The 26,133-nt window shown below is 53.6% G+C and overlaps 1 protein-coding gene across 6 annotated transcripts; it reads right to left on the reverse strand.

Moving 5' to 3' along the window:
* Window positions 1–728: 728 nt before the first annotated feature.
* Window positions 729–25,213, reverse strand: IL17RA (interleukin 17 receptor A). Of its 6 annotated transcripts, XM_034646161.1 has the most exons (14): window positions 24,728–25,213; window positions 15,494–15,518; window positions 14,633–14,779; window positions 13,600–13,712; window positions 12,182–12,308; window positions 10,302–10,349; window positions 10,037–10,200; window positions 9,293–9,376; window positions 8,828–8,912; window positions 8,239–8,319; window positions 8,035–8,046; window positions 7,668–7,769; window positions 5,470–5,511; window positions 729–4,853 (listed from the first exon to the last, which is right to left on the reverse strand). In XM_034646161.1, exons 1-14 carry the CDS (start codon window positions 25,196–25,198, stop codon window positions 3,352–3,354), a joined length of 3,003 nt encoding a protein of 1,000 aa, XP_034502052.1. In that variant the 5' UTR covers window positions 25,199–25,213; the 3' UTR covers window positions 729–3,351. The 6 variants fall into 6 exon arrangements, with proteins under 6 accessions (XP_034502052.1, XP_034502053.1, XP_011215345.2 ...); XM_034646162.1 differs by lacking the exon at window positions 10,302–10,349; XM_011217043.3 differs by lacking the exon at window positions 8,239–8,319.
* Between the last annotated feature and the right edge of the window lie 920 nt (window positions 25,214–26,133).

Here is a 26,133-nt window from a genome sequence, read left to right on the forward strand (position 1 = left end):
AAAGAATCTTCTCTCCAACCACCCAACTGGAGACCCAAGGCCAGGGCTGGAATACCAGCTCTGCTTTTTTATTCCAAGCTCAAGCATACTTTTCAGCCTAGCCTGGAGCAGCCGGTCTCTTGTGGCCCTGAACTGGCAGGCCTTCTCTGGAAGTGCTGGAGCAAGAGTGGGCCTGGCACCCTCCTTATTTATTTGCGAAGGGAAGACATTAACTGCAGCGTCTAAAGGCCACTGGATTAAAACTTCCCGTTGCATTGTAAGTACATCTTCCTTTTCCTTTATGCCTTAATCTTCAAAGACAAGCAGAAATGAAGTAAAATCCATCATACCCTGGCATTCACAGATTCCAGCTCAAACTGCTGGGTGTTCAAGTGACTGACAACTCCCTTAAAGCCTGAACACCTCTGAGGTCCTTCCTAAGCAGAAAAGAGAAACTGGGGTCAAAGAAAAGTTGGAAAGCATGTCTACACCACCATCTAATCATTCCGTGCCCTCTCCCCCCTTCTGCCATGCAAATCCACTCAGGAGCCGGAAGCGGGATGCCAGGAATAGATAGTGGTTTCACTACAGGTTTGGGTTGCATGTTGACTGTGGGTCCTTCCACCCCCTTGAACCACTTCTGCTGTGCTCCACTCAGGAGAGGGGCTTGAGTGGTAGTAAAGGCACAGCCTGGAGGACCTCTGTTCTTGGAATGGCGTTTCTGGGTGAAGCAGGATATTATAGCCACGTTTCAGAATAATACAAAAAGCAAGGCCAGGCTTTATTTACACATGCTCTTGACACTCTTGGCATTGGGCGGACAGCAGACGCCACAGACTGACAGAACTTCCAGCATTTGTGGTGAGCAAAGGCCGGCTTGAGACTGGGGGCTCTAGGGCAGGGGAAGCAACCGGGGAATGACATTCAAGAAAGGGTCCAGAGGCCCTGGGGGACTTTCGATTCCATTTACATGTTATGTCCACAATAGGCAAATCCATAGAGGGATGGGGAGTTTAGGGAGGTTGGGGTAATTAAGAGGTGTTGGACTTCTTCTTGGGGCAAGAAAAATGTTCTAAAGTTGATTATGCTTATGGTTGCTGAGCTCTGAACTGTTTAAAGCCACCGAACTGCTTGGGGTCGGCAGTTCAGGCACCACATATTACACGGTATGTGCACTGTATCTCAGTAAGTTAAGTTGTTAGGGAAACAAGCAGCAGCCCCGGGAGACAGGGGACAAGCGAACAATGCTAATTGAGGACACTGGGCCTCAAAGGCCAGTGGAGCTAGAATTCAAGGCTTGTGGGGAACACAATCCAAGTGGAAAGTATGCTCCCGGGCACCAGGGCTTCACTGGTTGGGGCCATTCTGCGGGCGTGTTGAGCCCTGGCTCCAGCAAGGAAGCATCCACCAAGGTATTCCACACTCTGGACATCGAGGAAGTGCTTCCTGGAAGCTGAGGCAACGTCACAGAAAGCTTGGTAGGCATTTGGCCCCAGTGACGCCCCCTCCAGCTTACTGGAGGGGAGAATGCAGCTCCCTTTCTCGCTGTCTCAGTCTGGGAGGGCCGCTAGCACAGAACACCACTGACTGGGCGGCTTACAGTTACAGACATTTCTCACATTTCTAGTGGCCGGCAAGTCCAAGACCGAGGAGCCGGAGGACTGGGTGTGTGGTGGGAGCTTGCTGCCCCGTTCCCAAGTGTTCCCCCGTTCCCATCTCGCTGCGCCCTCACGCGGCAGAGGGGTGCACAGAGCTCTCTGGGGCTCCATTCTCACCACCTAACCACCTGTACCCCTGTCATACTGAGGATGAGGTGTCAAAGATTTCTGGGGCGACAGACACCCTGTCTGCAGCACTGCCTCCCCTGGTGCTTTGCTGCTGTGGGGCTGTCTACGGGCCACACATGGTCTGGACCTTTGACCCACTGCCCCTGCAGCCGCGCAGGGAAATCGCACGACTGAAAGGACTCAACAGCTGGAACCTGACCTAGAGCAACACATGACTCAACGTAACTGCCGGGGGTTCTTACCAGAATTGACAAATTTATTCCTTCTTTTATTGATCATCTCCCCTTTTGTGCACAAGTATGCATGTGTGTCACACACACACACCCTGTGATGGCTTCCCACTACCTGCCTGAGTCCTCACCCCTTCACTGAAGCTCGGAGCTCCAGCGGAGGGCTCGAGTATAGGCAATGAGCTCACCCGAGTCCAGGGGCAGTCCCAGGTGCTTGCTGGGACCCCAGACAGACAGAAGCCTTCAGTTCCTGCTAAGAAGGCATTTCAGGAACAACTTTAAACACTGAGCCTTAGCATCTCTCCTCAAATACCTTGAATCTCAGACTTTTAAGTATAGAGTGGCCTGTTTTCCTCTCCCTTCAGAGAGGCCTGCTGGGCTCAGTGTACCTCCCACTCCCGCTCTGCCCCCCCGCCCCGTGCCCACCCTGCTGGGAGCTCTCTACAGCTCACACTCAGGCTTGGGTCCCCAGCTCTGGGGCCTCCCGAGCTCGGGGGCGCTGCTGCCCACACAGAGACTCATCTGCCGTGGCTCTCCCACTGACCGGGAACCAAAATGGGAGCTCAGGATTCCCGGCTTTTGTCCCTGCTGAACGCTGTTAGGTTTCACATCACACATTTCTACCCGTCTCGTGCCACAAACGATCTGAGGTGGCTTTCAGCTATGTTTGGTCCTCGGGGCCCTTCTCGGCAGGGCAGCAGCTCACCCTATCAAAGGAATGCCAGGCCACTGGGCTGATGTCCCAACCCCCCAGCCTGGCCCACAAGCCCTCCTCCAGCCCGGGCTCCCGCTGTCTCTCCACCACCTCTCTCGCTGCCCCCTCCTCCCACTCCAGGCCTACTGGCCCCAGCACTCACCCTACACGCTGCCCCTGCCCCAGGGACCGCTGCCCTCTCCAAACACGGTCTCTGGGCCCAGCTGCTCCTTCTGTGTATATTCACAGCCCTGCACAGACCTCTACTGAGCCTTTCCATCGCACGAGACCATTCTGTTTGCTTATCTGTCGCTCTCGGCAGATGTTAAGCCCCTTGGTGGCCAGGGCCACTACCCTGTGCAATTTATCTTTGTATGTCAGACGCCTCGCACACAAGAGGTGCAAAATAAATGCTTGGTGACCGAATGACTGCATGATGGAGGCTCAAGGACAATGTCACTGGCTCCTGGGGATGGCCTATGGATTCTTGCTGGGACAGAACATGACCAGAGGGTCAGAGAAAGAAAATTCAGGGGGATGCCCAGGAATCAAGAGGTCCACATGTAAAGGCAAACACTTCACACAGGAACATATGCATATATACAGACACTCACGTGTACACACACACTCCCTTCTCTAACACCCTGGGTGTGGGGAGGCCCTAGGGCTCCTCTGGCTCCACACTGTCCCAGCCAGAGTTCTTCTGAAGCTCTTGGAAGAAGAGCCGTCTCTGGAGGCTTCTCAGGCTCTCTAGGTCCTCAGGAGAGAGCTGCTTGGCTGATGTCCCCAGATCCGGCTCTTCTTCCTCCTCCTCCATCTCCGTCAGTCCTTCGGGGGGCTGCGGGGAGCTCCTGGAGATATACCCCTGGTCAGACTGCACCGACTGCCGCTGCCCCTCCTCGTAGGGCGTGCAGAGGTCTTTGAGGGCCACTGCGGCTCTGTCCCAGCCCTCCTGGGCCTGGCAGCTCAGACTCTGCTGGAAGAGTGAGAACATCAAACCTTCGAGCTGCTCCCTTACGTCATCTGGGAAGTAGCTGGGCGATGCTGTCGGGGTGCTGCAGAGAGGTGGGGCCTCTGAGTCCACAGGGAGGCAGAGAACACTGTTCCGCCGAGGGCCGTAGCCGTCCAACAGCGGGCAGGCCTCGTCTCCCCCCGCCACGGCTATCCGGCCGGCTGGGCTGCTCTCAATGGCCAGAGGGATGGGTTCCACGGCCTGAGCCGAAGGGACCTCCTCCACTGGGAGCACCGCGGTTTGGAGGGTCTGGGCCGCCAGCTCTCCTTGGGGCTGGAGCTGAGGTTCCAGCCTTGACAGTCCTCTTCCTTCCTCACTGACAAGGAGATCTCTCACCAGGCAGCCCTCAGAGGTGGCCTCGAGCACCAGGGGTTTCTGCTTGATGATCCCTCTTCCTGGCGGCAGCAGTGGTTCTTCAAACACCTCTTCATCCAGGGACGGGAGGTCCTGGTCATCCGCTGAGCAAAGGTTCTCGCGCTCAAACCAATCCGGGCACTGAACCTGCCACTCCCGGAACCTGTCCACAGCCTCTTTGAGCTGCCAGCCGCTCGGGTTCTGCAAGTAGTTCTCACCCGTGAGCTCCCCAACGCGGTGCATCCGGCCAGGTTCAAACATCTCCAGGTCCTGGATCCGGAAGTAAACTTCCTCAAACCTGTCCATGAGTGGGTACCTGGAAGTGATGTTGAAGAGGTCAGGGATATCACTCTCGCTGCTGATGTCACGGAAGTAGCAGACAATGTAGGTGCCGAAGCAGGCTGGCTTCTTGAAGTCTGGTAGGATCATGTTCATGGCCGCGGTGAAAAGGTCCCCCGCGGGCTTCCAGCGGTCACACCGGAGCTGGACAGCCGGCTCCTCCCAGCCGAGGATGGCCTGCCACTTGGCCCGGGTGCCTCGGGAGCACAGGATGATGATCTTGGAGTTGGTCTCCACCATTTCCTGCTTCTGGCGGCCCACCCAGGTCATGACCCCCACCTCTGAGATGACCTGCTCCTCCAGCAGGTCGAGGGCCACTTCGGTGCCACAGACGGTGAGCAGGAACTGGGCGAACTTCAGGACCACGTCCACGTAGAGGGGGTGGTCGGCAGAGTAGACAATCCAGACCTTCCTGGGCTTCAGGGGTGGAGGGGTCAGGCTAGTCTCGGGTGGGACATCTGAGGGAAACAAAGAAAGCCAGGCCCCCAGGTTCCGGTGTGCGCCCGCACTAATCCTCAAACCGCAGGCCCCGGGCAGCACTCCTCGCCCGTCAGCCCAGGGGGCGGTGGGACCAGGCAGACACCAGCTCCCTAGTCTAAGCAAGGCAACCGAGGCCTTGGAATAAGCCAAGTGTTGCTATTTCAGCCATTCTGGCCGCATTAAAAGAGTCACAGTGAGTGTGGTGCCTTCTGGGAGAGTGACTGTCTTTCTCAAGATTCCTATCTGGCCCTGAGCCTATACTTTAATTATTGTAATTAAAAAGAAAAACAGGCACAAAGGCCTGCCCACGGAATACAAATATGTTAAAGGTAGGACCTCTTTTCATCAAAGATGGTACCCTTCCCTTCCTTTCCTTGTCCAAGTGATTTCAAAAATGTTATCCCAGCCTTGCCATTTGTGGTCCCCCCTGTGTAGGGGTCTGAGGTGGGTCCTCCAAGCTGAGGTCTCCTGAAGGAAGTCAGGAGTTAAAAACTGCAGAAGGCAACCCGCCCCTGTGTCTCGAGAGAACCCTCCATCATGCCTTTGACGGCAACATTCGCCAAAACCAGCCCACCCACGCCAGGAAATACTGACCTGTGTATTTCGTGTCATTACCGTATTTTTCACGATGAGACCCTGAAAGAAAAAAAAATACACTGGAGTAGCTCTTTTGGAAGAGAAATAGGGACCAATTTCCAGGGGCGTCTCATGGAGTGCTGTCCCACCCCTGACCCAGGGCAAACGGTCAGGGAGGGCAGTCGGAAGCAGCAGTTGCCAGATGCTTCTGGGCCTTTGCAGGACACCGCGCTGTGAGGCGCCGCTCAGGTGTGAATCCCAGGTCTGCCATCAACAGCTGTGAGATCTGGGAAAGTTACTGAGGTCTGTGAAACTCAGTTTCTTCCTCTGTAAAAGGGGTCTGTGCGGCGGGGATTACATGAGATTGTATCTGTGAAGTGTCTGGCATATGGTGCGCAGTCAGCTGGGGTCATGAATCTCTGCAGCACTGACTCAGCCGGGACCCCCAGCACGGTGACTAGGGGATTCCCCCCCATGCCCCTGTTCCAGCAATGGTTCCACTCGTCCCCACGGGCCGGCCAGCCCTGAGGAAATGGCCCACTTCAGGGAAAGCCTCTTCCCCAGAAGCATCCTCGTGAGAGGCTTACGACACATCTCCAGAAGCAGCCCCCACCAGGCTCGTTTACCACATTTCCTCCTGGTATTTCTGAGGTGAGGAAGGGAAACAACATTCTTAAGCAACTGCCTCCCCCCGGAGACACAAAGAAGGAAACTGTGGTAGGGAAGTCAGCTCCTCGGTGACGTGGCAGGACGCACGGAACCATGGGTGGCCAAGGAAGACTTTTAGAACCTGAATTTCAATTCCTACCTCTTGGGCCTTTTCCCAGAACTATCAAAAGAGAGTTGAACGAGTGTCCTTTCCTCTACCCCATGCTGTGGGGCACACTTCAGTATAAGGTCAGATGTGCGACAGCAGAAATGAAGGAAGCAAAAAGCCTCCCTGGCATCTATGGAGAGATCTACGGTTTATAAAGCATTCATGGGGACGCCTGGGTGGCTCGGTCGGTTAAGTGTCCGACTCTTGGTTTCGGCTCTGGTCATGAGATCGAGCCCCACGTGGGGCTTGGCACTCAGCTGGGCATCTGCTTCAGATTCTTTCTCTTTCTCTCTGTCTCCTTCAGCACCCCCTCTCCACCAATACATCAGTCAATTTTTAAAGCACTCACAGAGATGTTAACTTATTTGACCCTGCTAATGGTCCTCTGGAGAAGTGCCCTCACGGTGGGTCTTCCAGTTCCTGGTGGGGTGGTCTTCCCATCACACAGTAATTAATAATGATTAATATTTAATCCTGATGAGCCTTGTAAGTGTGGAAACGGCTCTCGGATTGCTGAAGAAAAGGCCTGGGGAAGGCCAAGGCCCTCCCCCGAAGGCCCATGTGCTCTTCTGCTCAGAACCTGGCCAGAGAGGGCCACAGGGAGAGGGAGCTGCTATCTCCCAGCACCCGCAGGCCAGCACCTTCCATGGCTAGACCATTTACTCCACACCACAACCTTGCGAGGGAGGAGTTATTATCCCATTTTACAGAAGACAAAACCAAATCCAGGGTTTGTTCAGCAATCTGCCTATGCCTGCAAAGCAGGGAGGCAGAGCTGGGAGCCACGGCCGTGTGTTCTGGGCCCATCCGGAGCCTTCTCCATCACATCGTGCTGTCCCTCGCTTTTCTCCCCAACAGATGTATGTGTCTGAGGGCCGCAGGATGGGCTCCTTCTGGTTCTCCCACCTGCCTGGCTGATCATGTCTGACGCAGGGAAACCCTACCCTAGCTCCTTCCATCCAGTTTGTTTCAATAATAATTTTGGTAGCAATAAACATAATTGTGGCTAACATATGTTGAGCAAATACGTGCCAGGCTCTAAGCTAAGAATTCATATACGTTATTTCATGTAATCCTTACACTCGTTTTATGATGTGGGTATCTTTATAATTTCCATTTTATGAGAGGAACCTGAGGCTCAGAGAGTGAAGTAACCCTGGGTGTAAGTGGTGGATCTGGGATCCGAGCCTTCCCATAGGCTGAGTTCCTGACAAGCGAGCTTGCCGTGGCCAAAGAGAGACAACGTCAGTACCTCACTTGAGATGGAGAGGCTGGGACTGCAGGGTGCCCTCTGAGTACAGCCTCACAGAGACTGGAGTGGGAAGAAGAGGGCACGGGAAGAAAGAGAGGAACAGAGGGGCAAACCCCATGATGCGCCCCCACAGCCCAGCCCCCTTACCGGGTAGCCTCCAGGTCATGCAGACGACCAGCAGGATGACGGAACCCACCAGCAGGACGGAGACGCCCGTGAGGAAGCCATACACCCACAGGGGTATGTAGTCTGTGGGAAGCGGAACGGCGCGAGTACGTGGCAGAGGCAGCCCGCTCTGCCAGCCCCGAGCTCCCCCAGCCCCTCTGCCGAGCCCCGGGCTGTCCCCTCCGGCCTGCGCCATGACATGCTGGAGACCTCCACCCCCAAGCCGGCCTCGTGGTTCGGCCTTGTCCGCTGGCCCCAGAAGAGGCTCGGTCAGGGACTTCTCACGTGGCCCCTGAGGAAGGACCCCTGGGGACTCCTGCAGCACGACGGGAAGGACAGCTGGCCTTACCTGCAATCGAGACTGCAATGAGAACAAACGGTAAGTAGTACTCATTATTAGCAGTAGTCACAAAACCCACTGCTGACAGCCACCGAGGGCCCGCTGCTCACCTCGGCCCTATACTGAGCACTCCAGATACCCATTCAACTTAATGACAACATCTACAGGAAACACCCGAATTGCTGGCCTGCTAAGAGATGCCCCAACTCCCACCTGGGAGGCCAGATTCTCCTCCAGGCCGGTGTAATGGCTGTGGCTCTGTCCCGCATTGGGCCGTCAAGGCTGTGGTGGCTTCTGAGTGGGGGGTGGGGCGCGGTGCAGGGGGAGGGAACGGGCTTGGGTCAGAACCTGGAGCTCTGCCACTTCCCTGGTGTGTGATCTTGGACAAGTTACTGAACATCTCTGTGCCTCTATTTTCTCATCTACGAACTGGGGGAGGGACGAGTTTGCCGTGCCATCACTTCATGACAGTCACAATCCGTGAGGATTAAAAGCGGACGTGGTAAAGCACCTCGTGGTCCATACCGGAAGTCTCGGACAAGAACAATCCCCAGTTCTTCAGTCACAGAAGTTGAGGATCAGAAAGGTTACGTATTTTGCCCACAGCTACACAGCCAATTAAAGGCAGTCAGGAGTCTAACCCAGGAGTGTCTCTACAGCCCCACCCTGCAGGCCTGAATAAGTCCAAGTAAAATTAAAGTCCGCCCCCACCCTTAGCACCAGGTCAGGGTTCAGCTCAAGGTGCTGACCTTCCTTCACTCCCACCCCCAAAAACGCCCCAGAGCAGCCATACACTTCCTACCTGGAGCATCTGGAATTTCCGGGCAGGGAAGGGTTACGGAGTGTCTGAGACAGTCATTGAGACAGCTACTGAAGAAGGGCTGGATCTGGGAGAGCAGAGAAAGCAGGGAAGAGCGGGCTGCTGAGACGCTGGATGGGGAGGCTCGGGCCCTCGGCGGATGTTTTCTTGCCAACAGAGGCTTCTGGAAGGAGCAGAGCCTGGCCGGCTACTCCAGGACCCCCACGGGCCTGAGAGGCAGGTCGCCCATCGGCTACAGGGAGCCAAGAAGCCCTGCCCTGGGGAGGTCGGGAGTACGGGGCTGGGCAAGGCAGAGAGGATGCCTCTATAGGCAGAGAGCCCCAGAGGGTAGGGATGCCAAGTTCTTGGAGAGCTGAGTCCTTGAGCTGCCCTCCTCCCCTACTGGGCCCCTCTAGGAGTGCCCGCCCGTGCACGTGTTCCACACCTGCCCGCACCACACGCGCCCACCTGCACCCGGTGGCGGCAGCACCAACTCCAGTCTGACAGGGTGAGCGTGACGTTGGCCCGCTGGTGGAACTCCTCGAGTGTGGGCTGCAGGGACAGGAGGGGGGGGTCAGGCTGGAGGGCCCGAGCCTGGAGCGGCATTAAGGCGGCTGCCAGGAACAGGGCCGTTGCTGCGCAGCACGCCCCTGAGGAAGGCCACGTGGAGAACAGCTTTCCAGGTTTCCGTTCCAGGAAAAACTCCGTTTCCCTACGGCAGCTGGCTCCTTGTTGATTCAGGAACACATCTAGTGACTGGTATTTCTCTCTTTGCTTGGCTGCTGGGGATCGTGGGGACAAATGTGTTCACAGCCAACGGCATGACACACATTTTCCATAGTAACCCCACCCTGGCTTCATCTTGTTTCCTCATCTTTATTTCCCCTTTGTCTTAATACCCACATTTTAAAACTCTTCAGGTCCTTTTTGGAACAGGTGGGATAAGAAAAACAAAGCGAAGAGAACCAAGTGGACTGTGTGGAAGGAGGAACTGAGAGGATGGGGTAGGTGAGCAAAGCAGAGATCAACTACACAATGGAGCCAAAGGAAAGATCCGCCAGAGACCGGACTCTACACTGACCGTGTGTCAGAAGGAAAGACAAAGAGCCGAGCTGAGCAGAGCTGGGATCAACCAGGCTCAGCACTCGGAGGCTTGACGCTTGGGGAGGGGGCGCAGAGCCACGCAAGGGCTCAGGACAGTGATGGCCTTACCTCGGGCACCATCAGGACATGATGGAAGCAGCTCTGGTTTTCTGTGTGTGGAAAGCTGGTCAGCAAGATCTGGTACAGGGTAGACTCGTTCCACAGGGTGAAGCTCACCCGCAGCTGCTGGGCCTCCAGGGTCTCTGCCGTGATGTTGGGGTCCCACAGGCTGCCTGCCCCGGGCACAGACATGGGCTGGGAGTGAGGGGAGGGTGTGCGTGTGCACGCGTGCAGCCAAGTAAAGCTCCCCCAGCAAGGCCCTGGCCGCGGTTACCTGAGCTCACACACGGTGCGGTCATCCTCATCCTGGGGTCCTCGCAGCCTGCCAACCCGGAAAAGGGGAAACCACTAAGCTTCTGTCATAGAAAGTCTGCCTCACCAGACTCCTGACACCAGGGATAACCACCTCTTTCCTTCTGGGGAGTCTGTTCAAAGATGGCCTCTTCAAAGCAAGCTCCGGGACTGAACTGCTGCCACTGGCCAGAGGCCCCACAGAACCGGGGGCTGACCTGGTTGTGTCATCCCTCCTCTCTCAGAGAACCTTCCCGACTCAACTGTATTCCTTCTAAATCTTTTTTTTTTTTTTAAAGATTTTATTTATTTATTTGACAGAGATAGAGACAGCCAGCGAGAGAGGGAACACAAGCAGGGGGAGTGGGAGAGGAAGAAGCAGGTTCATAGCGGAAGAGCCTGATGTGGGGCTCGATCCCATAACGCCGGGATCACGCCCTGAGCTGAAGGCAGATGCTTAACCGCTGTGCCACCCAGGCGCCCCACAACTGTATTCCTTCTGAGCTTGCTCTCAGTGAGAGTCTCGGCCTGCTCCAGTTCCTCCCCCACCCACTCTGCCCGCCCCCTGCTCCCCCTCCCCTGCAGGTTGCCTCTGACTCTTGACAGGGGCAGAAGTACTTTGTTTCTTCACAGCAATGTTTCTCGAACTTTTCTGTGCATCACCATGGGTAGCTTCTGATGCAGTCGGTCTGGGAAGGGTCCATGAAAATTTGCATTTCTAACAAGCTCCCAGGTAATTCAATGATGCCACTGCTTAGGGACCACCTTGAGGACCACTGCTTTGTAGACATCTTCCTGACTTCCCTTCCCCAATGGCCTTGACTGTAACATTTTCACTTTGGTTTAAGAAGACATGTGACAGGTATGAATCGCTGTGGAGTGACAGGGACTGAGTCAGTCTACTGTAGGAACAAGGGAGGGGCCTGGGGAGGTTCACTCTTTTGACAAGCACTTACAAACACCTGATCTGTGCCAGGCGCTGGTTTAGGCACTAGAGATACAGTGGTGAAGAAGGTGGAGTCCCTGCCCTCTGGAGAGCACATTCCAGTAAAAGAGACTGAGGAAAACAAACATCATAATGCAATGTCACCCAAACATCAGGATGATGTGTCAGGGAGTGATGGGTAACGTGAAGACAAAGAGGGTAAGCAGATTGTGTGTACGTGATTCTGTGTGTTTGTGTGTGCACGTGCGTGGGCGTGTGTGTGGAGTCCTCCAGGAATCAAGAAGGCTCTCGTCATCCTTAACAAGCACTTCCTGAATTGCCTGCTATAGGTGAAACAACACGAAGCTCGGGAGCTTGCACGGCTGGGTGTAAGCCCCAGACCCTGTCCTCAAGGGGGCTGGGGCTCCAGATGTAGTTGGCTTTGAACGATGAGAAATATAGGTTGTGGCTGAGATGCTGGGAGGACAGAGAACTAGAAGGTGCATAGACATCAAATGATGTTTTAGAAGAAAAGCCCAGCTGTCTTCCTAGGCAGGATGGATCCAAGGGGGAAGAGGAGATGGTGTTGCATATGGGATGGTGGTAGATAAATGCAGGTAGGATATGGGGTGAAAAGTGAAGAACCAGGCAGGGCAGGTGGAGAATGAAAAAGACAAAAGTGCAGAGCAAGGTGATGAGAGCTGGGATGAGGCTCGAAGCGGGGGTTAAAACTCTCCCGGGAGTGGCCCGTCTTCCTGATGCGTCCTGGGCAGGAGCTCCCCAACCACAGCATCTGTTCATTCTGTAGATACCACGTGCTGACAATGGCAGCCATGGCCCAGCTGAGCGGGGAGGCTGATGCCTGAGCCACCTGCTGGTTTCTTCTCGAAGAGGAAGAGCAGAGTGGTGAAAGGAATGGCTTGGGAGGGCGCTCTTACCAGGCACGGGGAAGTTCTTGGACTGGTGGTTTGGGTCCCCGTCAGGGATGGGTTTGGGCAGGTGGTGAACGGTCACCTCATACTCCTGGCCAGGTTCTACCACAAAGTGGCTGAAGGTAAAATGCCACTGAAGAGAGGGAGGAAGGGGAGGTTGGACAGGTCACACAAACACCTCTCACCCAGCGGTGTGTGCCCAGAGAATTGCACCCCCACCCGCCCCCTGAAAGGTCTGTGAAACGGGGGAAGAAAAAACCACCACAGCAAGATCCAAAATCAGAGGGAGGCGCGTCTCTGCTCTTGGTTTCCTCTGGTCTTTGCTGCCTACTTAAAACACCTAGATCTGGCCTCATCAGTGGACAGTAGTGTCATATGCCACAGAATCTGGGGAAAGCCAAAACAGTCCTCCTCCCTGGTCAGCCCTCTCAGACTCCAGAACAATGCTATGAAGGAGCAGAGCCAGAGGACTCAAGGTTAGTGGGAGAGCTAGGGCACAAGAGCCAGTTAAAAACCATTTGTTACGTGACTCTTCCTCCTTAAATGCAAAAGCCGGGCTCTCTTGAGAATGTTCTGGAGCACGAAAGTGCAGAGGGAGGGCTGCAGATCCCCACTCTGCCTGTGCCCGCAGGCACCTTCGTTGCAGAGATAACAGAAGGTGTGAGAATATTTTCTGGATGGGGCAGATGACACATACTGACTCCAAGTCCCATTCTAATTAGTCTGGGGGTGGATGGGGGTGTGCAGCCCTTAGCTTCTAAGTTGATCGAGGCACCTGGGCCTCACCATCCTGCCAACAGTCGAGTTTGGGGGTCCTCATTAAATACAGGGGAAGGGAACTCTCTTGGCTGCTCATGTTTGCGGGAGATCTGCAAAGAGGTACTTTTGCAGATTTGGACTGGCAGTTTTCAAACTGGAGCTTGCCTCAGAATCACTTGGAGGGCTGGTTCAACAGTGACTGCTGGGCCCCACCCTCAGCATTTCTGATTCTGGAAGTCAGGGCTGGGGCCCTAGCTTCTGCATTTCTTAGCAGTTCACAGGGCATGCGGATGCCGCTGGGACCATGCTCTGCGAACTGACGCTTTAAACTACACGAGCACCAACCTTTTACCATTGGGCAACGAGCAGCAAAATAAATGGAAACTGCAGCAGAACTCCCTCGCTTGTGCCCCCGGCCACCGCGGTCCCGGTCTGGGCAAAGCTGCTCCTTCCTGGAGGCAGGCCCCACGTTAACCTCAGCCACACAGGAAGAGAACAGGAGTGGGGCTGGGCAAGTCGTTCCCACTCAACTCTCTTTACGCTGAACAACTAGGGAAAACTGGGAGCACAAGCAGGGGTGGGCACGTCTGGGAAGGTTTCAAAAGCACGTTCTGCTGCTCACAACCATTAGAGGAGCACAGCCCACTCTGGAGACAGCTGCTTACCCGCTTGCGATGATGCTGCAGTTTGGACAGAAACTCAAACTTGACGCACAAGCGCTCATTGGTGCTCAGCTGCAGGACAGATAACTCCGCACCCTCCAGAAAGAGGATGCTGGCTGCGGGGTGGAGGGAGAAGAGGGGCACGGAGGCAGGTCAACAAAGGCAAACCACTGGGCGTGGCACTTCCCTGTCTGTTATGCTTACTCACTCTTAAAAGAAAATCTGTTCACTGTACCAGACCCTCCACTTCCTGTTCCTTCCAGCTCACCCTTGGGCTAGAGCAAGCCGATGGCTTTGCAGACCTTACTTCCCAGCTGGGCAGCGACAAGTGAAACTTTACACTGGGACAGAGGCAACAGCTGTGCAGATCATCTCTGGGGGTCAAACCCGGCTGTCCCCGTCTTTGGAGAGGCTGGGGTAGGCACCGGGGGCTGGAGGCTTAGAAGGAGGAGGACCTCCCCCAGGCCCTGGTCACAAATGTGGGGCTGGCTCTTGTTGACCCCAGTCTTCCCGATTCTGTCATTCAACTCTCTATCCCGGAAGAGGTCTTGGTGGGGGGAGTGTTGTTTTAAAAAATGCTAGCCCCTAGGGGTGGCTGGCTGGCTCAGGAGTACAGCACGTGACTCTTGATCTCAGGGTCATGAGTTTGAGCCCCACTTGAGGTGTGGAGATTACTTAAAAAAAGAAATGCCAGCCCCTAAAATAAGGGAAAAAGCACACTGGCCAATGTGTTACTATTTTTCAATAAATATTTGATACTGCAGTCAGAGAATGAACCACTGGACTTTCTTTTCCAGGGTGATAAGGACTTCAGGCTGAGGGAAAGATGGTGCGGTGAGGAGACACCATCATGGGTTAGTATCTAAAACACTAAGAAAGTACTCATTTACTGCATGAAATGATGGAGGCGTTCAGCACGAAATCCGGGCCCTCGTGTCCGAGCACAGGACCAGGAGACCAGGAGTCCCATTCTGATTCTGGTGGACTCACCTGGAGGTGGGTGGAAGCTCCCAGGCCCCCCGACACACCCGCTCACCGTCTGTCTGCAGTGTCCATCCGATGCGAGCTACAGGCACTAGGTCTCCATGCTGGGTCTGGGCAAAGTCCAGGTGGACCTGGACATCTTTGGGGGATGAAGGGGTCAGGTTTCGAGGGTGGATCCAGCTGTCATCCAGACAGGTACCTGGAGCCAGAAAATGCAGGAATCAGAGACCCCCACGCTCTGCAAGGACCTGAAGAAGCGACAGGAGAATGAGGTGCGCAAGCAAGATGCCGGCAGTGGCCCCAGAGAGCCTGCCCATGAACACGCCGGGCCTGCGACCCTCGCCTGGCCCTGCCACCCCGCCCCTCTCTGCTCCAGCTTGCCGAGTCCCTGCAAATCTCTGAAGTCTAAGGGCACTTTAGGACCGGAGACAAAGCATGAAACTTGGTTTTGCGATAAAGCAGTGACACGGGGACAGGAAGGATGGGGTCGTGATAAAAGCTGATTTACATCATATGCCAGGGCTCATCCCTAATTAGCACAGACACTTGAAGTACGTGCTTCCTTCTTGAATTAAAACACAAAACAGGATCAACATCACAGATGTCTCTCACTTTCCAGTGACAAGCTCTGGCAAACCAAATCGTATCATAGACATACCAGGGCAGCACCCCAAACAATATTTTCAAAACCTAAATGACAATTCTGTGTCTCACTTCCTGACTTTTGCATAATGGCTATTCCTGAGAGGAAATGCAGGTGCCCACAGCCTGGATTCTCAAGGACCCCTCCTGCTGAAGGCTGTTGCCCTCATCCTGAGCCTGGGGGGAGGGCAGCGCTCCTGCCAGACAGTGACACGAGGCTAGCACTTTGTTAACAAGGCGAAAACAGGGCGAACCGAAACAGAGGACTTACTATTCTTGACTGCACAGCTTAGCCCCTGTGGAGGAAAGAAGGAGGTAATTAGGGCTGTGAAGGAATGGTAATTCACAATCCAGGCTCCCCATGCTTCCCTTGGCTCATTCTCAAGAATAAAACGTACACAGCACCACCCTCACTTTTGGAGGCGGCTCCCGGGGTAGGGAGTCACAGTCTCCTCACACTTCTCCCATCCTGCCCATCCAAGGAGAAACAGGATGGTAAGTGGGTACAGTGGATGACAAGACGGAAAGGGCATTTTCTGAGTAACTGTTAACAGCTGGGAACTTCCCCATTTTAAAAGACACCGAGAGGGTTCTCTTGGGACGCCCTGCTGAAAGGCCCTCTAAATACCCTGGGGCTTCCCCCCTCCCGTCTAGATAACAGTTACCATCGAAGGGAACAAAACCATAGCTCCGTGACAGGGTCAGCTACAGAAAACTCACCAACTCCCTACAAGCTCTCTTAGGTGCTAGGCCCTGAGCTGGGTGATTTAGACATATTATTTCACTAATCCTCACGTACACACGTAGGACTAAGTGTTACCCTCAGCCCCGTTTTGTAGAGCAGAAAACTGAAGCACAAATGTTACCTTACGTGGCCTCCCACTTTGGCAATACGTGTGAACTCCCTAACCCAGAGGAGCTCTGGAGAGCCAAATTTAGAAGTTCTAATTACAAACAGTAGGAAATGCAACCACTGTCTTCAGTTTGGCCAGCTGACTCTACTTGGGAAGACGGGCGCACACATCCTTGGAGCTGAGTCACCTTACCACCACTACCAGCTAAGTGACTTTAGGCAAGATACCAAACATTGCCAGGCCCTGATTTCTTCAACTGTAAAATCAGAATTACCCTAATACCAACTTCATAGCATTGTTGAGAATTAAATGATACACATATAAGGGTCCTGGGGCAGGGAGTGGTCTGGTGGTGATGGCAGTGTGGGTGGAGGAGGGAGCCCTTCACTTTCCACTTCTAATATATCCGTACTGCGAAAATTCTCAAACAACAGAAATGTATTTGGTTTTTTTTTTATAATTTTTTAAAAAGATTTTATTTATTTATTCGACAGAGATAGAGACAGCCAATGAGAGAGGGAACACAAGCAGGGGGAGTTGGGAGAGGAAGAAGCAGGTTCATAGCAGAGGAGCCTGATCTGGGGCTCAATCCCATAACGCCGGGATCACGCCCTGAGCTGAAGGCAGACGCTTAACCGCTGTGCCACCCAGGCGCCCCAACAGAAATGTATTTGCGTATTAANAATGTATTTGCATATTAATTATACAATTAAGTAAAATAATACAGTGTCCCCAGACTGTTAAACAGGCAGCTTACTAGAAGCCCTAAGAAAATCATTATGAGGAATTTTGTTGGCTGCAGTGCCCAGGGAACCACGTCATTCCCTGCTCAGTGACACAATATTTGTGCAGTGTCTGGCACATAATGGCTGCTCTTTAATTACTGGCTGCCCTTCCTTAGAGCTTGGCATTTAGTAAGCACTCAATAAATGGAAGCTTCTATTATAAGGGGTGACCTCCACATATTCAGACTTGGCAGTGGAGCAAGGGAAGAACTCAGGTGCAGGTACTTTTCATTATCTGCACTGGCAAAATGATCCAATCGTGCCACGTGGAGCAGAAAGTCAGATGTTAAAGCAGGTCAGGAATACAATTTTCAGGACAACAGAGGGATTTGATATATGCGTGTAAATCGGGTGTTGGGGTCAGCACCTGCCTTTCTCTCAAGAGGGAGCAGAGAGACAGGGTTAAAGATGGGAGAAGATGCTCTGCCTCCAGGGTTCATTCATGAAGCTGATATAGGGCTAATATCCTTGAGCACGCTCCATGACTGATTCCAAGCATGCCATTTCATCCATACCCTACCTTCCAGGACACCGGTTCATGAGCCCTTAGGGTCCTGTCCAGCTCCTGGTGCTGAATTCTCACTCACCCAGGGCCATTGAAACCCTGTGAGGCGCTCCTCGCACATGCAACAAAATCCACCAGCTGCCTCTGCTCACTCTAGTGTCACTCTGTTTCCCAGCCAGTGAGGAGATTAACTTCCACACCCATGCTCATTTCTCCTCCCACCAGAAACTCCTAGGACTGGGGCACAGAGGACAAGAAACTGCTATCTACTACGGAATATTATGTAAAGACTGAAGAGAACTAGTTACATCGACATCTACTGACCTGGCGTGATGCTTAAGATGTGATGAGTGAGAAACATAAGCAAAGAACTTTTTATCATGTGATCCAGTTTTCTATGGAAATAAGTGAGGAAAAAACCCTTCCCATATATTTACATATGATGAATGTGATTGTATGAACACATGAAAATATGTGGACAGATACATAGCAGGTGGTTAACACACGGGTTACTGGGGGTTAAGGGATGGAGGCAGAAGAGATGGAGAGAGGGAAGATGAGGGGACAGAGATTTAAACAGAAAAGAAAATATGCATATCAGTGAAATACAGAATAACACAGTCCATCAGAGGTCATGGCATGTTATCATATACAATCTTCTCCTCCTCCCCAAACCATAGGAGAGTTCTAGGAAAGAGAACATTTTTTAGAAATTTTCATGGACAAAGGGAACATTAGTGGACAAAAGATGTGAAAAAATTTAAAAAAAATTTTTTTGGGGGGCGCCTGGCGTTAAGCGTCTGCCTTTGGCTCAGGGCGTGATCCTGGAGTCCTGGGATCGAGCCCCACATCAGGCTCCTTCCTCCGCTGGGAGCCTTCTTCTTCCTCTCCCACTCCCCCTGCTTGTGTTCCCTCTCTCACTGGCTGTCTCTCTCTCTGTCAAATAAATAAATAAAATCTTTAAAAAAAAAAAAAAGAAAAAGAAAAAAATTTTTTTAGATTTATCTATGAGAGAGAGAGCGAGAGAGAGCGCATAAGCAGAGGGCCTGGCAGGCAGAGGAAGAAGCAGGCTCCCCGCTGAGCAAGGAGCTCCATCCCAGGACCCTGCAACCATGACCTGAGCCAAAGGCAGCTGCCTAACCGACCGCCCTAACCGACCAACTGAGCCACCCAGGCACCCCGAGAACAAATTTTTAAAGCCCAAAGTGGAAGGAGGAGTAAGCAAATGGCTCAGGTCAAGTGGGAAAAGGACAAGAAAGACGTCAACAGAACCTTTTAAAGCCTTGGGTCTTAAAGGTATCACGTGTCTGGGGAGGTAGCATAAACAAAGATGCTGACGGGGGCAGTTCATTGACGGTCTGCATAGGGAATGCTGGAAACCCTGGCCTCTTTCCCTGCTCTGATCTCACAATGCTGGCAGCCAAGCCCTGGAAAAGACCTCCAGATTCCGACACTTGAGAGTCCACTGATAGACGGAGCACGTTCGCCGTTAGCCTGACGCCCTGTAGTAAAGTCCAGTGATCAATAAGCCCTGTCTACAGAGTATTTAATCAGCTTTTGAAGGACCTCAATCTTAAAAAATTTTTTTATTAAGTTTCCCATTTTTTTTTTAAAGATTTTATTTATTCGACAGAGATAGAGACAGCCAGCGAGAGAGGGAACACAAGCAGGGGGAGTGGGAGAGGAAGAAGCAGGCTCATAGCGGAGGAGCCTGATGTGGGGCTCGATCCCATAACGCCGGGATCATGCCCTGAGCCGAAGGCAGACGCTTAACCACTGTGCCACCCAGGCGCCCCTAAGTTTCTCATTTTACTTTCAGTAAACATACAGTGTTATGTTAGTTTGAGGTGTACACTATCATGAGCCAACACTGCCACACACGACTCAGTGCTCATCATGGTTAGGACCTCATTCCCAAAAGATTCCCAGACAGGGGCGCCTGGTGGCTCAGCTAGTTCAGCGTCTACCTTGGGCTTGGGTCATGGTCCCAGGACCCTGGGATCAAGCCCCACATCGGGCTCCTTGCTCAGCACGGAGACTGTTTCTCCCTCTGCCTGCTGCTTCCCCTCTTGTGCTCTCACTCTTTCTCTGCCAAATAAATAAATAAAACTTTTATAAAAAAATATTCTCAGACAGCCAAAGAGCATCAGATACTTAAGGAGGGTTTCCTGTATGAAAAATAGATCAAAACATACAAATTTTTAAAAAATGCTCTTGGAGGAAATAAGACAATGCTGGGAACAGAATAAAATTAACACAAAACAAATAAAATTGTAATAGTTTCAAAGAGATGAGAGGACACTGACAAGGACAGGATACTGTGGTAAAATGAGCAAGCAGGGAATAAAAATGAACCTTGGAACTAAAAAACCCCATAGAAGGGTTGGGCTGTAAGTCAGGAAACTTCTCTGAAAGTAGAATAAACACAAAAGGAAATAGGAGAGAAAATATATGAATACTTAGAGAATCAATTCAGGAAATCAAGGTATGATTAACTGCATTTCCAGAAGAAGATTATACAGAAAACAGAGGGGAAGAAATTAAGAAGCAAAGAAACACTCCAGACTAAAGGATACACATTTCCAAATTAAAAAGTTTCACTGAATGGCCTGGGAAAAAGGCCCAGATCAAGGTCCAACATCATGAAACTTCTGAATACCAGGAATAAAAAGATATAAATGTTTCCGGGGATGGGGGCGGGGGATAGGTGCCACACACAGAGTCAGGAAGACACTGGCAACAAAATGATGCCTTCAAAATTCTGAGGGAAAATTATCTTTAACCTGTGATTTTTATGCCCAGCCAAATTAACAAAAAGTGTGAGGGTATATGTGTATATATTTCCCTCATATCCTTATACATTTTCTTAGGAAACTGCAGGAGGATATGTTTCAGCAAAACAAGGGAGGTAAGCTCTGGGAAGACAGACACAGAATCCAGGACAGGATATCGAGTATGACAGTTTGCCACAGAATAGACAGTAATCCGTCCAGGCTGGAGCTGGAGAAGGCAGGGTTCCGGGAGGGAGTTCTCTAGGGGAAAAGGGAATGGAATTGATGCCATCTGATAGAAAAAACTGACTGGTTACATGGAAAATTATGGAAGAATTAAAGTAGTTATCATCTCAGAAGAGAAAAGGAATTACACCAGAAAAGGAATATAATCAAAGTACACCTACTGGCCTCAGCAGTGAAGATTACTTACTTGTTACAAACACGGATGATGGATTTCACTAAAATTGTGATGTAACTACAATGCGGACACTGGCAGGAGAAGCAGTGGAAGGAGAAATCTAAGAAATTTAAATTTTATCTGTTATGAGTCAACAGGTAATATCTAATGTTGACAAGTCAAGAATAACAATATAAGTACATTTAGAAATGTGGAGGCAAATGCCAGGAAAGAAAAAACCCTAAGAAAGTGTAAGTGATCATCTTTGGCAAATACTTTTAGGGAGTGGTAAGGGCTGGGACAGAGATTTGTCAGTTTAGGTTTTATTTATTTTCAAAGATTTTATTTATTTATTTATTTGAGCGAGAGCATGCGTGTACGCACAGGGGGTGGGGCAGAGGGAGAGGGACAAGCAGACTCTGTGCTAAGTGCAGAGCCCTAAGCGGGGCTCGATCTCAGGACCCTGAGATCATGACCTGAGCCGAAATCAAGAGTCCAAGGCTTAACCAACTGAGGCACCCAGGCGCCCCCCTCTCCATTATCCCATTTGTACTGATGAAAAAACTGAGACACAGAGAGGTCAGTTAAGTAGCCGAATGTCCCACAGAGCTGACACTCAAACCCATGCAGTTTTGCTCCAGAATCCATGCTCTGAATCATTGCTATACCATCTAAATGGAAAAAAAAAAAAAAAGAAAGAAAGAAAGAAAGAAAAAGGACACCTACAACACGTAGGCCAATATTCTCTACCCACAGTGGTGAAGATTAAAAGGAAGAAATTTATTTCACCGTGTCTAACTCCGCACACTCAATGAACAAGACCAAGTGCCTGGTAAAGAGAAGTGGGCTCTGAAGTCACATACCGCTTTGATTCTCAGACCAGCAAGCACTCACTAGCGGGGTTACCTTCGGCCAATCACCCAGCCTTTCTAGAAGGGGTCAGTGGTGCAGCCTGGTGGGGTGCTGTGAGTGTGGAGTGAAGCTGGGCACATTAACCCCCCCAAACGGGGCCTGGGGCAGAGCGACAGGTGAGTGCTACGGCCTGGCACCTGCAGAAGCTACAATGCACGTCGTCTGGTGCTTTCACTTACCCCACATATCTGCTCTTCCTGTACCCTGTGGGGGGAGGATCTTTTGTACGTGAGAACACTGGCTCCTCACAGTGGACTGACTGACTCAGGGCTGCGGAGCGGGTGAGCGGGGAGGCCTGACCCAGAGCCCAGGTCTGCTGACCCGGCATGTCCTCTCCCCTGCATGGCACTGCTGTGTGCTGTGGGCTGCGATCTGGTATTTCAGGCTCTGCGTGGAAGGCCGACTGTGAGCAGCCAGGGTGCAAGTCGGGCATGACGGCCAAGGAACTGTTCACTGTGCGAGTTCCACTGCGGGCAGTGAGCCCAGCCCTGACTGCCAGAATGCCTCTACCATGAAAAAGCGTCCCCAGAACACAACCCTTCACACCTGGACCGTGGCCTGGCAACCGGAAAGAAAGGGTTAAATCTAACAGTTGTTCTGCCACAAGCCAAAATCACTAAGTGCTCAGGAAAAAAAAAAATTTGTAAGACAACACACATCCTGTTATAAAACGGTGTGTTAACACCCATACTGACCAAGTCCAAGTCACTGTCTTCCCGTGAGGGCTCTCCTCTGGGCTAGCAGCCGGGGTGGGGCGGGGGGGGGCGGGGGGCACCTGTGAGAAAGCCCGGGCAGGGGGAAGGGCTAACCTGGAGACTGCTCAGGGAAATGCAATTATTTATGGTTTCTCCGATATCGATTTCTGTGGGGAACTCAAGAGTCATCTGGGTTTTGAGGTGTTAAACCCAGGAAGCCAGAAACACGGCTATGCCTGGTCTCAGGTAATCACTGCTTTTCAAGCAGAGCTGACCATTCATTCACTCATTCATTCACTCATTCCTTTGACTTCTATTCCACAAATATTTCTCAAGCCCCCCCATTCTGTGCTTGCAGCACTGGGCTAGGAGCAGAACACATCTGCAGAAGGCTCCTCTCTGTCTTGGGAGAATCACTGAGCACTAAATCCAACCAGGCTTTGGAGAGGCATTTATATTCTGGAAAGTGGTTCAGGTACACTTTGCGAGGGCTTATCTAGCTCTTTCTTGTGGAAGTGAGGAAACCCAGGTGCAGGAGCAGGCAGCCTAAGCTGCTGGAGCTTGCAGAGATTCTAGGTGGGGAAGTCAGGATGCAAATGCAGGTACTATGAGGCCAAGTTTGTGGCCTTCCCTGCCCTCATCATATTATGCTGCATCACCTAAACACCAGTGGAGACAGAGAAATCTGAAGGGTGTTGTTTCTTTTTAAAAGGACTAGTCCATGAAGCAGGGAAGCTGTCTGTCCATGGAGATGAGCTGAGCAGGCTGTGAGCCAGGTGTGAAGGGAGAGGCAAGGCTAGGGGTGGGGGAGAACGTGGGAGATCGCAGACAGCTCTGGCCTTCAAGCATCTCTCTCCAGCCCTGCCTCTGTCCTGACTTTCAAGAGTGCTTCCCACTGAGCAATTAAAGTCGAACACTCAGTCTAGCTCTTACACCAGGCCACCATGGAGTCCCTAGTTCCCTTTCTAGCTTCTTCTCTCACTTCCCTGCCACACACACCCTCCACTGCAGTCACCCACCTTATCCTGCCCACCCAAGGGCCTCGGCTCAGCCCCTCTCTGCCACCTGCACTGCTCCACAACCGCTGTTTTGGAGGCTCCTACCAAAACCTCAGGGCTGCCCAAATGCCTCATCTGCCATGAAGAACATCCCAGCTGGAAGTCATTTTTCTTTTCCTTGGAATTCTGTACACGCTCTGGTTGCACAAAGAGCCCTTGGTACAGGCTGCCTTGCACCACGGTGAGCACCTTCAAGCCTTTTCCCCTCCTAGATGATTTAAGTTCCTGGACATTAGAGTCCCAGGGGTGTTTATAGTATCAGTTCAGAGCAACAGCAATTCCGTATATTTTGCAGGCACAGGGCAAATGGCCATCAAAAAATGAACACTGAATTCTCTAGGTGGAATAGTTCTATACCAAGTCTGTGGGAAGGATCTGCTGAGCATATATCCCCTGCTTTGCCTAAAAGTGGGAGTCACAAGACCACTTCCCAACATCTTTTACATAAAAAAAAAAAAATCCTGCTAAATAGTCACTCATCCCCCACCCTCTTTTGGCAAATCCTCTGCAAAACTAGATAAGGAGAAATATCTCCTTGGTTGTTTCACATCCTCTGACTCAGATACTGGGTCGGAAGTGGTGGCGGGGAGGGGGCTGAGGAAACCAGAGAAAGTGGAGGAGAGAGGACAGCTTGGGGAGGGAGAAGTCGTGGAGGTGGGCTCGGTGCTTTGCTGTTTCTTTTTTTCCCCTTAAGATGGTCCTCCACAAACGGCCACTACCCAACGGGTGGGTGTGTCACTTCCTGTGAGCACAGCAGGGGTACTACTAAGGGTACAATCTGGACCCTAGTGGGGGTGGTGGGAGCTGGAAAGGCGGTGTCTTAAACCTCTGCCCAATCCTCAGGGCTTCGCCCCCCCCCCCCAGAGGGGTCGCCCGGAGCTAGCCGGCGCCCTCGGCACAACTGTCCCCCTCTCACCGCTCGGAGCCCTTAACCCCCATAGGCAGGCCGGGCTCGCGCGCAGAGCTCTAGGCCCGCGGGGTCCCTCCCGCGGAGCCGGGCCCAGATCCGACTGGGCCCCAGACTTCCGCACAGCCGCCCCCTAATCCGAATGCCGGGGGCAGGCGGGGCTCCTTCGAGGAGACGCTCTCGAGTTCCGGATGGGTCTCCGGGCTCGAGCCGTGGCCTGCCCCGGCACCACGGGGATTCGCAGGGCGCACGGCGTGGAGGCCGCTCCGGTCCAGTCCTGGTTCCCCGAAGGGCCCTCCCCACTTCCCTTTCTAACCGACCCTGCCCCGCCTCTTTGGCCGGGCCCCGCGCCTCCTTCTCCTACCCTGAACCGTGGGGCCCCGGCGGCGGCGCTCCCGCCTCCGGTCCAGGACGCCGGGTCGGGTCGTTTTCCCCGAAAATTCCCTCTGCTCTCCGGTCCACCCCACAACTCCCACCGCTCCGAGACTCCTCCTGAGCGTGCCCGCTCTTTGTGGCCCAGCCTCGGACCCGCTGAGAGCCCCAGCGCAGCCTGCCCGGCCCAGAGCACCCCGCTCGCTCCCGCCCCCGCGGCATCCTCGCGGCGCGTCGGGGTCTCACCTCCTGGGAGCAGACTGGCGCCGGGTGGTCCAGGAGCCGCGGGGAGGCGCGAGCCGGAGCCAGCCCGCTCAGCAGCAGGGGCAGCAGCAGCCGCCCCAGCGGGGGCCCCGGGAGGACGGGTGGCCCGCGCCGCGGAGTCCCCATGGCCCCGCACTGTCGCGGAGCGCTAGCAGCCCGCAGCTGGGGCGCCGCAGGAGAGCGGCCCTGAACTTCCCCTTCGGCCGCAGAGAAGCTCAGAGCAGGCTCTTCTTCGCCCGCTTCCGGCTTCCAGCCGCCCAGGGGGCGGGCCGCCGAGGGGCAGGGCTTGGGCCGGGACCGGCGCGGCGCTGGGCCCTCCTCCGGCCGTGAGTCCAGGTGCGCGCTCCTCCCCGCGCTCCTCGGCCAGGCCTGGGCGCCGGCGCGCGGGTTTCCCGGCGCAGGGGCTGCTGCGGTCTCCTGGCTCCCGGCCACGCGCCCGGTCGCAAGTTTCATCCCGGCTCTTACCCTCGAGCCACGGCGCCCGACTTTGTCCCTTCCCGCTTTGCCCTCGCCCCTGATCAGCCTTCTCTTGGCTTTCTTCTCGGTCCCTGGACGTCAGGCCCCAGCTCGAGGCTCCAAGGAAGTTAGTTTTCGTAGTCCCTGTCCCTCTGTTCCCACCCCCTGGCCGCTCCGTGGTCTGGCTCTGCTTTCTCTGGCTTTCTTTTCTGTTCCTCGAGCACCAGCGGCTGCCCGCTCCGACGCATTTCTCGGTTGGGTCCCGGGGGAGGAAATGGGAGCAGTCATTTCCCGCATAGTTGGCGCCCACTCTGCGAGACTGAATTCCCGGGGGGCAGGCACCCGGTTTGGGCCCATTCTGCGTGCCCACAGCGCCCCGGACCGCCACATTTCCCGAGACTTACTTCACGTCCGCTGGAGGACGCTCCCCCGGTGATCCCAGCTCCTGGTCTCCCGGACTGACGACCGATCCTCAGGAACAAGCGCTGACTGCGTGCTCTCGCGTCCGGACCCCCAGGCCATCCATCCCAAGTCGGGCGCACGTCTCCCCCCTCCTGGCTCCCGCCAGGCCCCAGCCCCGGCTCGCGGCTTCGAGCCTCGGCCTCCCGGGTTCCACCCTACCCGCTCCTGGCACATCTGTCTTTCACAAACTGCTTCGTATTCCCTTCCCTACACCCACCATCGCCTGCCTTTCCTTCCCGGTCAAGTCTAATCGCCTCGCCTGACCTTTGAAACGCACGGAATCAGATGCACTTCGCTTTTGCCAGAGTTTCGCCCTCACCCGGACCGGATGGAGCTGCCAGGTCTGGGGCGGTGGATTTTCTCACTGTCCCAAGCAGCCACCGCCCTTTCCCGCTGCCCACGGCCCCCTGGCTACCCTCTCTGCCAGACCCAGCCACCTGACAGGCCCCGGCTCGATTAGGCCTCAAGCT

Source organism: Ailuropoda melanoleuca, chromosome 16 (genome assembly GCF_002007445.2).
Source record: "Ailuropoda melanoleuca isolate Jingjing chromosome 16, ASM200744v2, whole genome shotgun sequence".
Taxonomy (NCBI): domain Eukaryota; kingdom Metazoa; phylum Chordata; class Mammalia; order Carnivora; family Ursidae; genus Ailuropoda; species Ailuropoda melanoleuca.